General features: G+C 45.8%; 1 protein-coding gene across 3 annotated transcripts in view; it reads right to left on the reverse strand.

Annotated features, from left to right (window-relative positions):
• Positions 1-314: 314 nt before the first annotated feature.
• Positions 315-13503, reverse strand: part of LOC103363464 (transcription factor SOX-6-like) — a 123800-nt gene continuing 110611 nt past the window's right edge. For 2 of the 3 annotated variants that reach the window (XM_008290241.1, XM_008290240.1), the window contains 4 exons: positions 9610-9715; positions 3178-3351; positions 2238-2454; positions 315-1156 (listed from right to left, as the gene is read on the reverse strand). In XM_008290241.1, the coding sequence (XP_008288463.1) occupies positions 850-1156; positions 2238-2454; positions 3178-3351; positions 9610-9715 (804 nt within the window). In that variant the 3' untranslated portion in view covers positions 315-849. Of the gene's footprint in view, positions 1157-2237; positions 2455-3177; positions 3412-9609; positions 9716-13503 lie in introns of all 3 variants that reach the window. The other variant, XM_008290242.1, reaches the window with a different exon arrangement.

A 13503-nucleotide genomic window follows, 5' to 3' on the forward strand; every position in this document is an offset into this window, starting at 1 on the left:
CCAAAAGACTTAATAGGTTTGAAATGTTTGGCACTTACGCACTAAATTATGCAGTTTTGTAATGACAATCAACAACAAAAACTAAATCATAATAATAATAATAATAATAATAATAATAATAATGTGTAATTACCCTCTGTACTAAACTGGAATCACTCCATATTCATTTTGAGATATTTTGTAATGGTAATATTTTTCTCTTGATTAAAAACATTCACAAGCTGTTGGCTGGCAAACTAAATCATAATAATAATAATAATAATAATAATAATAATGTGTAATTACCCTCTGTACTAAACTGGAATCACTCCATATTCATTTTGAGATATTTTGTAATGGTAATATTTTTCTCTTGATTAAAAACATTCACAAGCTGTTGGCTGGCACACTATACCTGAGTGAGAATAGCATTTCCATCTTGAACAGTTAGGTAATGTAGCAAACTCATGTCTAATTGAAGAGGAAAACAAATGACCGTAAGAATTCTAGGTTCGTATCAAATGTTCAATTTCAAGTTCCGTCTGTCGCTTTAGGCAATAACCTCACACGTGTGTAAATGTCCATGATCTCGATGAAAAAATAAACAATGAGATAAAAAAAAATATAAATTACCACAACCAAACTGCTTTACACACTCCAAGAAACACTTAAGACCAAATAGCTTTTTGATTCGGACGAAGCCGCCGCTGCATGCTGGCCTCTACGTGATACATCATCACTATTATTATTTTTTAAAAACACTTTGAAACCTTTGTGGTATAGTTTTTGTTTTCTTTTGCTCGTTCCCTCCCTCGGATCCGACCGGCCCTCTGGGCGTCGTCCTGCGTCGGCGTCGCGTCGGCGTCGCTCTCAGTTGGCGCTCACCGGCTCTTGCGTGTCGTTTTCGCTGCTATAGTCCGATTTGGGCTCGTCCTCGAAATCTTCGTACATGTCCATCTCGTCCTCGCCGTTGACCGGCTCGCTGTTGTTCGCCATGGCGCTGGGCTCTAGCTTCATGTTGTAGGTGCTCTGGATGACGGGAATGGAAGGCTCAGGACTCGCCGAGGCGCTCGAGCACTCGGATGTCATCTGAGGTGACGGCGTGGTGGTCGCCATGGTGATGGCCCCAGGGTAGACCATACTGGTGCTGGTGGTGATGGGGATCTGCGGCGGCTGCCTGGACGCACAAGGAGCAGATAAAATAAGGATTATTCACAATCTGTTGTGATGACTTGGCGTGATTAGGTTCATTTTGTCTACTCTGATTACTCATTGGATTAGAGAGCAACAAATTTAAACGTTGGCTCATAGAAACCAGGAGGCGAGCCAAAGACACCGTGAACCGTGATGAGGGGGCAACATGCTGCCCCACACATGGGACCACCGGGGGGCAGGAGGCGTGGCCCATCGGGCAAATCTGACAGGTTGCCAGGCGGGTCACGCCTCCAGGAAACCAGCAGCTGATGAAGACATGACTTACTTAGATCAGTGACACTTCTGAGGAAGACTGAAGTGACAGTGGAAACATGTCAAAGGTAAAAACAGCTCCTACCAAAAAAATGCTCATTGTCTGATAAAAAAACGAACCTTATACCTTCTGACGACTTACTTTTCATACAAGTTTGGTCTTTAAAAATTGTAGAAGAACAGATGGAAAGAATGCAGAAAGCTGTAGCGCCTCTGCACGTCTCTAAACTGCAGTTTTTGCTGCAGCACTTAAGCTGAGATGCTTGGATTAGGGGTTTCCCACAGCAGCCCGCTCTAAGCCAGCAGCTCTGTGGAAATGATTTGGGAAAAGAGAGGTCCTCCTGACAGCTCCCGTTCTGAGCCGTTCAGAAACACGACCCGGTTTATTGGTGACATAAAACCAATACGCGGTTAGTGCTGCTCTTGTCTGCTGTTGTGCCGGATGATTGATACTCCAGCCAGCGGAGCTTATGACTGACATGGGAACACCTGGAGAAGGGCTCTCCTGCTAACCACACACAGTAAATTAAAGTGTTAAGCTTCAGACTGCTGCCCTCCAGGCTGCTCTAAGTGTATACTTATCGCTTATATCCTGTAATAATGTCTTCACTTCATGCTCCATTTCAGGACTGCTATTGTCTAAATTTATTAAATCACAGCTATTGAAAAACACTTGACTTTAATGCACATGTCTGTCTCCAGCACAATGGAGGCTCTCACTAAGGAGGCTGACAGCTCCGGTACAGTCGGTCTATCCAGAGACGGTCTGGTTGTGGTGTTGGTGCACCTACCCCACGGTGAAGAACTGCCGCATCTCTTGTCGCCGTGAGCGCATCATCTGCTTGTACTCCCCGATGCGCAGCTTCTTCCCGTCGATGATGCAGGTCCTCTTGGGCCGCGGCTTGTACTTGTAGTTGGGATACTTCTCTAGATGGAGTTTGCTGAGACGGGCCTGCTCCTCGTAGTACGGCTGCTTGTCTTGATTGGACATCGACTTCCACCGAGAACCTGCGCGACACACATCGAGGTCTCACGATTAGAAAAAACCCGTCCTGCTAAGTGACAGTGAATAAAGTGGAGCCCCGTTTGGAATTTGCAATTACGTCAAAAATAATCAATAATGCACGTCCAGTCACATTTTACTGCACCGGGTCAGGACTTAATTTAACACCGGATCGCCCTTAATAGAAGTTTTCTCGCAAATTCACGGGCCGAGATTTATCGTCCGCTCCACAACAACCTCCTGATAGCCCTGCCCGTGCACATCATCTGAGCCGCTTGTTCGGTACTGTCAAACAGTAAGGAACAACAAGCCGGTGTAGTAAAACAGCTCGGTGGAGTGCCTCACACTGGCATGGATGACAGCACTTTTAACAGCTCTGATGTATGGACTCCGGTGCTGTGGGGACAAGACCCATTTAGTCTCTGTCATTTTTCATGACAAACACTTATGGTAGTGATGGGCCATAAATCCATCTGTATGCTGAGGTGAACTGATGCACAGTGGCCTGCCAGATGAGCCGCACTCCCTCCTTCAGACACCGGCTACTTTATCGGGAATTTACATATCGGAAAGCGATAAACCCGTTTAAATGTGCAAAACGCTTGGCAAGGCTGAAATCTGATTAATTAAGGGATTTTCCCAGGACACAAACTCAGATGAAGATGGAGAATCGAGCTGAGGAAAGTGTTTTTACCAGTTTGGTGTGTTCGGAGGTGTCGAGATCTTACCCAGAATCTTGCTTATGTTGGAATTGTGCATGTCGGGAAAGGCCTGCAGGATCTTGCGCCGCTCGTCCTTGGCCCACACCATGAACGCGTTCATCGGCCTTTTGATGTGCGGCTCGTTGTTGTTCCTTCCTCGGGATTCCCTGAAGACTCGCGCCTCGGTAGAACCAGCGCCTCCTGTTGGCCAACAATAATAGGGTTGGGGTTTATCTGCAGAGTCATTGAGGTCCTTGGACCCTGGAATAGCCAGAGCAGTCACAAGAAGAGAGAGCGAGGCAGGACATCGGCTACATGACGAGCCGTGTTTAAACTCTCCTTCATCCACCGTCATCACTGCTGTCATCAGGAACACAAACCCCTCTGGAGGGTGTGAAACCTTTGACTTTATGTGCTCCAGCAGTGGGAACTATGGTCTTTAACCAACTCTCAGGTTTATCCCAAACCAGACGAGGACGACTTTCGACTTCAAACACAGTTAAATGTTTTGTCTGCGAGTGTTCGCGCTTCTCTGCCGAAACAAATACGTTTTAATTTGACATTCACAGTGTCCACAAAAAGAGTGCCAACATAAATAATTAATACGAGACTTGAGGCAGTCTGTAAAATAAGAAAATCAAGGCGGCAGCTCGAACTCTGCCAAACCTTGATAAAGCATTCTTCCAAAGTACATTTCTAACATATATATGCACAAATAAATGCCTTACTGTGTCTCCTGCCTCCTTCACACACACACACACACACACACACACACACACACACACACACGCCAGCGAGGAGGGAGTGTGCCGATTCTGCAGAGTGCCGTTTCTCAATCAGGGCATTCACAATCAGCATAAGAGAGTTTCTCTCAGTATTAAACTGTACATCAGGCTGATAATGATTTCTGTTTGCATGCGCATTTGCTTCCTTTTATATGTAAGATGTGAAAGAATTAAATAAAAGCAGTATGAATATTTAAACAAACAAAAACATGTTGATAAACAAGGCTTGAAAAATAAGACAAAAAAAAAAGCCTTCCATATGCTACGATACATCTTTAATGATCTCAAATCTGGAAAAGAAAGCTCGGGATGACTCATGCATATTTCATCATCCACATGTGAAGCCTTCTCATTAGACCACTCCAGCAGCAGCCTTGGCACACATTACCTGGGGTTTGATTTCTATTATTATTTCAGTTGATAAACAAAATCAAACTCTTAATGAGTAATGGAGGGCTGTGCACAGGCATTAATTCTGAATTTCAGAAAAGCTCGCTCCGCTCTAATCACCGAAGACGTCGCTGTGCCATTTTTCTACCTCCAGTTCGAGCGTCTTCGCTTCACAGAAGTGCGTCTTGTTTTCAGAGCTGTTACAGGAGAAGTTCCAATGAGGTCTGATAGCTCTGGTGTATTACAGGTGGAGAGCGTTTGAGGCCCAGCTGATTTTCACCTGCTCGTGTTTAACAAACAGCTTAGTTTATGGTCTCTACCTTCACCTGGGATGCTCATAAAGGTGTGTGTTCACATTGTGACGCTGCGTTAGTTATTGTCACAGAGTTCAGGCCAGTGGGACTTAAAAAATTGAACCATTTAGTTGTTTATAAGTGACGTTTTAGACTCCTGTGCTTCTCTTTAGCAAATAAACATGACACTAAAAGATGATGGAGAAAAAAAAAGTAAAATAATAAAATTAATCTTGTATAATTTTCTATAAAAGTTCCAAATTTAACACATTTTAAATGTTAAATATCACCTTTTCCCCCCTTCCTGATAGTTAATTAGATAAAGATATTTCTCTCATAGTGCCTAAAGCCTGATCTTCCAAACCTCTACATGCAAACATGGATATAAATAAACACACTTGCACGCAATCTGCACTAAATCTGAAAATTTAAGAGATTTCGCTGCTCTTTACAAACACTTTCCCACCATGCCTTGCTCCGTTCGGATGCTGTAGGCCTTTAAAGCCATCATGAATTCAGAAATAATACACTACCTCTGCTGCCACCAAACCCCACAGTACGTTAATTTCATTTAGCATGCACTCACTGTACAGGATGAATTGATTTCACTTTGTTTGGTTTTGACAACCATGTTTATTGTGCAATGAAATGTGGTGTGGCGGCGGGCTGACAGTATCCATCAACGCGGGGCAATCTGCTGACTGCCGGGGCCAGATGAAGGTATTCATTAGCTCAGGAGCGCGGCGCTCACTCAGACACGACAGCCAGTGTCTGCGCCCCGGGATCGCTTGCTGTAATTTACGATGCCTCCCGTGCCATTACTCTATCACTGACACTGATTCAGCAATTTATATACTGGTGTGCATGCATACGGGCAGAGGTGATCTTCTTATGGGGAGGTGGGGAGGGGGGACAAAACAAGCGCCTGCCATCACCTAGTGCCACATCCATAGTTAGCCAGGAAACCAGCCACGTGACTGGGCCCGTTGGAGGGGATCCAGATGAGGCATGGTCTTTTGCTTCACATGATTGCACACAGAAAAGAGCCCATCCACTCTGTCAGACGCTACAGAAAGCTGTCGAGCCCAACAACGGGAGTGTTACATCATCTTAAGTTGCACCACCGGGTGCAGGTGCTGTAATTCTGGATGCGTTGAAGAGAAAAAAGTAGTGAAAGTATTGAGCTGACTCACACCGTCTAGGAGCCCAGCAGCCAAACTTAGAGAGCGAGGTTAATTATTCTGGTCGCAGTAGGAACAAGAGGCTGGCGTTCTATAAGATCACGCGAGGCTTTGTGGGTGGATAGATCTGCCCCCGTGTTCAGCCCCTGTAATATATGTGCCCTAATCAGAGGCGTCCGCTGCAAATTGCCAGAAACGGCAACGTGCAATTTACCGCGGCATTGTTTCTGTATTTTCATTGAGAACCATGACACCGCTCTGACATTTTGCAAATGAGCATTAACTATTTTTTTTTTTCTCCTGGAGGGGCAGGACGTTTAGGAATCAGTTAGTTAGGTGTGTGATTGTGTAAATAAACACAGATGTTTAGCGGTGACAGGGCCAGGCCCCCCGGGTGGTAGCCGGGGGAGGCGGGAGAGCCAAACAGAGGGAGTGCTGCTTAATAGAATTTATTGTGATTCATGAGGCCCGCAGCTCAAGTGTGACAGAGCGATATGAGAATCCCCTTTTAATTTGTCTCTCCTGGAAACACTGCAGATGAGCAGCATGAATTACAGTGTGAAAGAATGACGCTGTGTGTCGGCGGGGCCAGGGGGGGAAGAACGAACAGGGGGAGAAAAAAAAGGGTAGAAAGAGCGAGAGAGAGGCTAGTGAGGCCCCAGAGCCGATCACACCTGTGAGCTGCAGGCTCAGACTCGACCAGGTACCCAGCCAGAGGGTAGCGCTGCCCCAGCTGCCCCCTCGCCGCCTCCTTGCCTCCTCCTCGCCTCCTCCTTACTCATCTTTGTTCTGTGGGCAGACACATAATGTCACCCAGGAATCCGCTCAAGAGGATGAGCCTCAGTGAGCAAACCTGCCAAGCCCTCCCTGTTGGGATCAAATCTAACACCTCTGACTGAAGGCATTTACCACCGACAATAGAGCCTCTCCCTCGGAGCAGGATCAGGCGAGATTAATGGACGGACAGCCTCAGTGGCCCCGCCGGAGCCTGAGCTCATGGCCCGCTAATTAAACCGTTACAAATTATGAGTGATACCAGCCCTATGATTACATGTCAATCGGTATTCCTGGTTTGTTTGTTTGTTTTCCCGCCTCGGTGTGTTACTGTGTGAGCGAACAAACAGTCGGCTTGTTCCGACACGCAGGCCGCCGCTTTTACTTTTGTCTGCTCCGACAGCCGCCTTGTGCACTTAGCACAAGATCCGAGGCTGGTGTTTCCACAACTTTCTGGCTTCGTACACGATAAAAGGAGATGCACGCGCAGACAGAGGAACATGTTGGTTCTGTTGGGGGTACATTTAGATTTAGCAGCTTCAAACAGATATTTCTTGACCTATTGTTGTTGTGACTTGTTCAATTATTTCGTCTTAAGCTCCTCGTCTAAGTGGGGGAAAAAACCCTCAGTAATAAAAACCAAAGCTGGATTCCCACGGCCTCACAGTGGAAGAAAAACAACAGCGAGAACCTCTTCAAATGCTGGGCCCAATGCAGCGCTTCATAACAGCTCTGAGCTACAGATGTGAAGATGATCTGTAACTACAATGCAACTCCACTGTTCTGCTCAAACTATTCCACCAGGACTTTGTTAGAGACACTTCTTGGCTTTTTTTTCTTTCTCCCCCCATCTCTCTCTGGTTGATATTATCTCATTGGGCGTTTAGATTAATTCTGTTTCCTGCCTCCACACATCTCTCAACAACCTCTTTGTTCTCTGCGGACCCCTCAGCGATGGGGGCGGTTTAGACAAACACACAACTTAAGCTATACGGCAGCTCCACGCTGCCATATGTGAATGAGCGGAGGGCGTGGCTGGCTGAGGCTTCTGCGGTGTTTGTTCATGTTTTCATCAGGACTTAAAAAGACGTAATGAATTTGCAGTGGGATCAGGCGTGTGGCTCCTGACTTTAATGATCCTATCTATTCCTATTCCTTCGCCACTTCTTCTTTTTTTTTTTTTTCCAATCTTCGGACTTTGGTTGCTTTGCAAATATTAGCCTAAGCAACCTAAAGCTTTCTGCTGCGATAACAGTTGTGCACTGTGCCTGCTCAGTGTGGCTGCTCTGTTCTGGAGGGAGAGCTGCTGCACACCAAGGGGCTTTCACACCCTATAGACGGGTTGGGAGGTACACCCAGTAATTTTCCTTTTCAGGAAACACCAAAGTATATGCAGCGTGTTTTGATCTGCTGGTGGAAAAACGTGTTAAAAACAGAAGTTTCCCAGTTAGCTTCCCTTCTTCTGGATAGAACTGGGCTTAGTTTGAGCTGAAAGTCATTTTCTTGTTTCATATGAATTAAAAAATTGGAAGCAGATTTAAACCGATGATGCTGATATGTTGTCTGTATTATTACCTAAAAAAACCCCTGACTACTGTTCAGTTTCTGCTGTGACCTCTGCCTGAGCTTTGGCCTGTAAATGAGTGTTTTCCAGGTGATCAGCTGACACGTGCACTACGTTCCTATAAGGTGTCCCAGGGAGGGAAGCCTCCGTCGGTTCGAGGAGGAGAAAATCCTCACAAGGATTTCAAAAGTAAACATGTTCTCAGAAGAGCAAACACTTTGTGGTTCTTAAAGTTGTGCTTCACATCGTTCAGCTGTGTGTGCGTCTTCCTGTTGGTGAGGCTTAAAGAGGCAGACAGACAGACAGACAGACAGACAGACAGATGTGTTTGTGGTCCGAGAGCAGGAATGGTTAACTGTGAGTTATGCTGCTTCCCCCTGGGAAGAGGACCTCTCCTCTCCTCTAACCTCTGCCTGCTCCTAATCCATAGCCCACTGGGAACGCTGATGTGAGGCGTCTGGCACTAGCCTTTCCCTCGGCTCTGAGCAGGACTTAAAAGGACACAACTGCCCTGGTGCGCGCTCTGTTTCGGTCCTGACTCCACAGTAGCCACAGAGGGAAGGTTCTCACTGGGAGAAGGAGCACTGGAAACACATCTGTCCAGACGGGTGGGATGGGATCTTCTGCGGCGGCTCACATGGGAAACATGTCAATGAATCCGCTAAATGCACCTCTAATTCTCATCTCCAGGATTGGGTGTGATGTGAAACTAGACAGGCTTTCAAAAAGGCATTCGCTTTGAAGTTGGTAAACAAACATTTTTATGGGAATTTTTTTTATTTTTATGAAAGTCTGTGTGAACCAATTATGCAGGGACACTTCTTTCTAAAACCAAAAAGACCCATGTCTGAAATGCTATTTAAAAATGCTGATGGGTTACATTGTCCTGAGAAATATCTATCCCTCTGCCTTGAGTCTCTCTGAGGCATCAGAGATGAGTCAGAACCATTTTCCTCTTTGCTCTCGCTCTGAAGTGCCATGGAAACTGCCACAAATATTTATGCCGGACAAACATTAGTGCGCCGAGGTGCTTCTTGCTTCTGTGTAGGAGCCAGCACCACAAAAGCAGATGACGCTTTGTCACATTGGTGTAATCAGAATTTACACCCCTGTGCCCTGGACCTCAAACAAGCACGACAGCAACAGGAGTCAAGCTTGGAGAAAAGCCAGCTTTGTCCTCAGGCACCCTTGTCCTCCGCTCACCTACCTGTGAAAACCTCGGAGCCACGGCTCATTTCAAACGGCGCTCACCCCAACCCCCACATCTCCCATACGCACACCTACATGTTTGTGCACACGCCCAGACACACCAGCCGCTGTGCATTGAAAGCCGAGACAAACGCAGCAGCTTCTGTCAGCCCTCGAAACTAATTTTAGAAATAGTTTAGAGGAGATGGTGTATTCTTGAGTCCCCTTAATGTTCAGCAAATCGAGAGGAAACCAGCTGATTTAGAAGTAACAGAAAACCGTACCATCTAGATCCTCTGGCCGGGTGAGGTCGATAACTCTGTGGCCGATCTTGCCCTCCTCGCCCAGCTTGCCGAGGTGGTGCCCGATGCTGTCGAAGTGCGCTCTCTCCTGCAGGGAAATAATACAAACAGTCGGTTAAACGAACCAGCACATGTACACGTTTTGCGATGGAGAAAAGAAAAAAAAATTGTAAAAATATTCCCATCAGGAATCAGAAAATGTGAAAAGAAAAAAAAAAAAAGTGTCTTTGATAAATGCAGGTTGTTTTGAAGAGCTGCTCTTTTGACATGAGCTAGATGTAGGTTTTTTTTCTTTCCCCCTCATCTCTCTATTCAGCAGCTGCTATAATGGATGACAGGAGGCAGGGAGACAGTGAGGGCCAGGGGTGCTCTAAATAGATTTACAGAAGGATACTTTGTGATCCCGAGCACACAATGGGGCCGTGGCCCTCTTTGCAGCGCTCAGATTTTCCTCTGTAATCTTCTCCTTACATCCTCCCTTGCAGTCTGCAGCGCCCAGAGCTCAGCGCCCATCATTTATTCAGAGTTCATGCTTTGGAGAACACACCGTGTTTTCCCGTTTGTCATGTCGCTTTGTGCTCAGATTAAACTTGGCATCATGTTGTACTTGACGCACAATGAAACCCTGTCATTCAGCGCTCCGTGACAATATTAAATGTCATGTCCGTGTGCATTTACAGAATAAAATAACAGCTTTCGGGGGGCCTCTGAATAGTTGCTGCACATTACACTTAATGTATTATGCAAGGGGAGAGTGCCGACTGCTGCTGGCTCCATTGTTGAATGACCTACTTCCTCAGTGAATACACAGGGCATTAGCAAAGGGCTGTCTTCCTCTCTAAAGACTCAACTAGGAGATGGACACTTTGACTCTGCATGATACAAATAATCTCTCCCCCCCTAGGTTTTGCCTGGATGACACTAAAAGCAGGCATGTTGCCACCATTCAGGAAAAAAAAACAAAAAAAAAAACAGCATTTGTTTTACTCCCAGGGTGCGCGCTCAATCTCTGCCAGAGACGTACTGTCTGCGCTGACCTCTGCCTCGTCTCTTTCTGAACCGGCCTATCACGTGCAGCCTGAGCAGACACTCAGGTAGCGTCCCTGCACAATGCTAACAGCTCCCCTGCCACACACACACACACACACACACCGACACCAACACACACATTAATCTTTGAGCCCGTCCTTTGTGATGCATCGCACTGTTTTCTCTCCCCACAGAGAAGTTTGTACACCGACGGTAAAGGTGATGAAAAATTAAGCAGACCTAACCATTGTGACTGGAAACATTTAGTTTTGAATTGATTTATTTTTGTTGGGGAATAAAATCAACAATAGTCAAAAGAAATCAGTGCATTTATTAAAAAAAAAAAAAGAAGAAGAAGAAGAAAAATATTTTTTCCCCTTTTGTACAACCTTTTTCTTTTTTTTTTTCTTGACAGTTAAAAAAATATGACAAGATGGAGACAGTTCAAGTCCATTTGAGGCCTTTCACAGTATTTTGATTTTCCTCATGCTTTTATTTATTCAAGAACTATTCCTCAAAAGAAAGGACGGCGAGAGAGAGACAGAAAGAGCACTGCAATTTAGCATCTTACTTGAAGGAGCAGTCATTATTTATGGCCAGCTGAGTGATTCTGATATACAATTAACCACTACCTGCTTATGGCCTGTGATTAGAGGCTGTCTATCTGACGGCCCTTTGCTTACTTAAGTGTTTTCTAATTATGACATATGTGGTGGTCCCTGCTGAGCAAGAGGACACTTTGTAAAGAGAAGATGGAGTGCGGCGCCTTTCTCCGTGTCACATTCGGTGCAAAGCATGTGCGCACACACTCGCTCGCGTATTTATCACCCCGCCACATTATTGCTCTTAATGAAAGAAGCTAGCAGCCTGATGACAAAGTGACTAAAATGCGATTAGCTGGATGGGCAGCGGTGCTGCTTCGGATGCCGCATGGACAGTCCACTAGGAAGACGCAGCGTGTCTGTAATAAAGCAGTCACGTCGTCCCTCTTCTGCGCTTCGCTGGTCCCTCTTGATCAATCAAGTCCTTTTATAAACTCATGATCATTAAGCATCATGTTGGGCCGAGAAGGAGCGAGAACAGGGCCCATCCATCAGCGGCTTTCATTAATAACTGGATCGGCGTTGAACTTCTTTCTCCGCCGCACAAAGTCGTATGATTAGTGGCATTAGACAGCCCCGAATAAGACTGAACGGAGCTCTTGTTTGACGCTTCTTTGGGCTTCACTTCATCTGGTCCACGTATGTACATCACACCAGGCAGCATCGTACACACTGTAGGGGTGTAATCACTGTAAGTATTCCTCTCTTTCCCGTGTTAGTTATGCTAATTAACATCAGACTATCTGTGCAATATGCTACCACAAATTTTCATAAAATTTTATATACTGGGCTTAATATACTTATTGGTTATAAGTTTGGTAATTTATATCAGTGAATTAGAAATAGAGTTGAAATTAGGGCCGTAAATTATCCGCACGGCATCAGGGTTTTGTTTTAAGGTTGGAAAATATTCAGTGAACTAATGCTTCTTTACTGCCCACGCATCAAGTGCTGTGATAAATTAATGGCAGTTTTATTATTTTATAGTGTCATTAAATTTTTACTGATCACTCTGACACAGAGAAGTAGCAAAGGACATGCAGTATCTGGGGAAAGCTCGCCATCCTGCCAGGAAGGGAGAGAGGGGAGGAGGAAAGACGGAGCCCTTCAGTATATGGCCGATATAAAAAAGGTATTTATAATGCACAGCACAAGGGAAGGGCAGGAGGCTTTTAAAGCAGAAACACCCAAACTTTATGCTGCTATATGCGACAAAAAAACAAAAAAAACAGGCCCAAACAAAGGAGGACAAATTGAGAAGATAAAGAGACAGGAAACAAAAGATGTCACGGTGCACATTATTCCCCTCCCACCCTGACCACGACTGCTGGCGAGCAAACGGTCCCTCCCTTAAATGATTCCAGCATGCCGCACGCTCTCCACCCCACAACTAAAATTACAGCAGCGAGTGCACTCCGACTTGTAGTGGAGAGCTGCCACCCACAATAATCTCATCTGCCTGCGCCTGTGCAGCCTTTTGTCTTTAAAGTTTTGGTAACAGATGCATTGGTTCAGTCCTGAGCCGGTCCAGTGAAGGCTGAGTCACAGAGGAAGAGAGGGAAGTCATAAAAAACCAGAACTGAGGAGGGGAGGGGGGGATAGATAGCAGAGTTCATGGAACTTCTTGGGCGAGGGAACCCAAAAGAGCCCTTGTCAATGCTGTAAAGAGAGCTTTAATCTAGCCGGCCGCAGAACATGTGCCGGAGGCCTGCTGCTCTGCCCACAGGGTGTATTCTGGGCAGAGGCGGGTGGCGGACGGCCCTCTGCATTGTGCCTACTCCTGCCCTATATTTAGGCAACACACTGCCAATCCTGACACTCCTTCACTCTCTCTCTCCTTCGCAAATAGCTTTAGGCTGCAGGCGGAGTGGTATGGCCTGAGATTATTCAAATACAGATGGAGGAAAAAACACACTGAGGAGTAAAACAGACTGTGTTTGTTCAACTGTCTTCATCTGTATGACTTTAAACACATCACTTAATAAGAAGTCGATTTAACGCAAATACAGTGTGTGTTTTGGTCGTGCAGAATCTGAGCTGAGCCGAGCCGGACAGGTCTTTATTTCTCACTCCCAAAGATTGTTAATACCTCGACTAATGCTAACTACAAGCCCTCGGTCCAGGTCAGAAACGGTCCAGCTTGTGTGATTCGGAGAACAAAGTTATCTGACGCCGTGTCAGAGAGGCGATGAGGTAAACCAGATGACACAGATGAAACCGCCGCGTCCGCTCGCCAGAACACTTT

Source organism: Stegastes partitus, unplaced genomic scaffold (genome assembly GCF_000690725.1).
Source record: "Stegastes partitus isolate 25-593 unplaced genomic scaffold, Stegastes_partitus-1.0.2 Scaffold661, whole genome shotgun sequence".
Classification (NCBI taxonomy): domain Eukaryota; kingdom Metazoa; phylum Chordata; class Actinopteri; family Pomacentridae; genus Stegastes; species Stegastes partitus.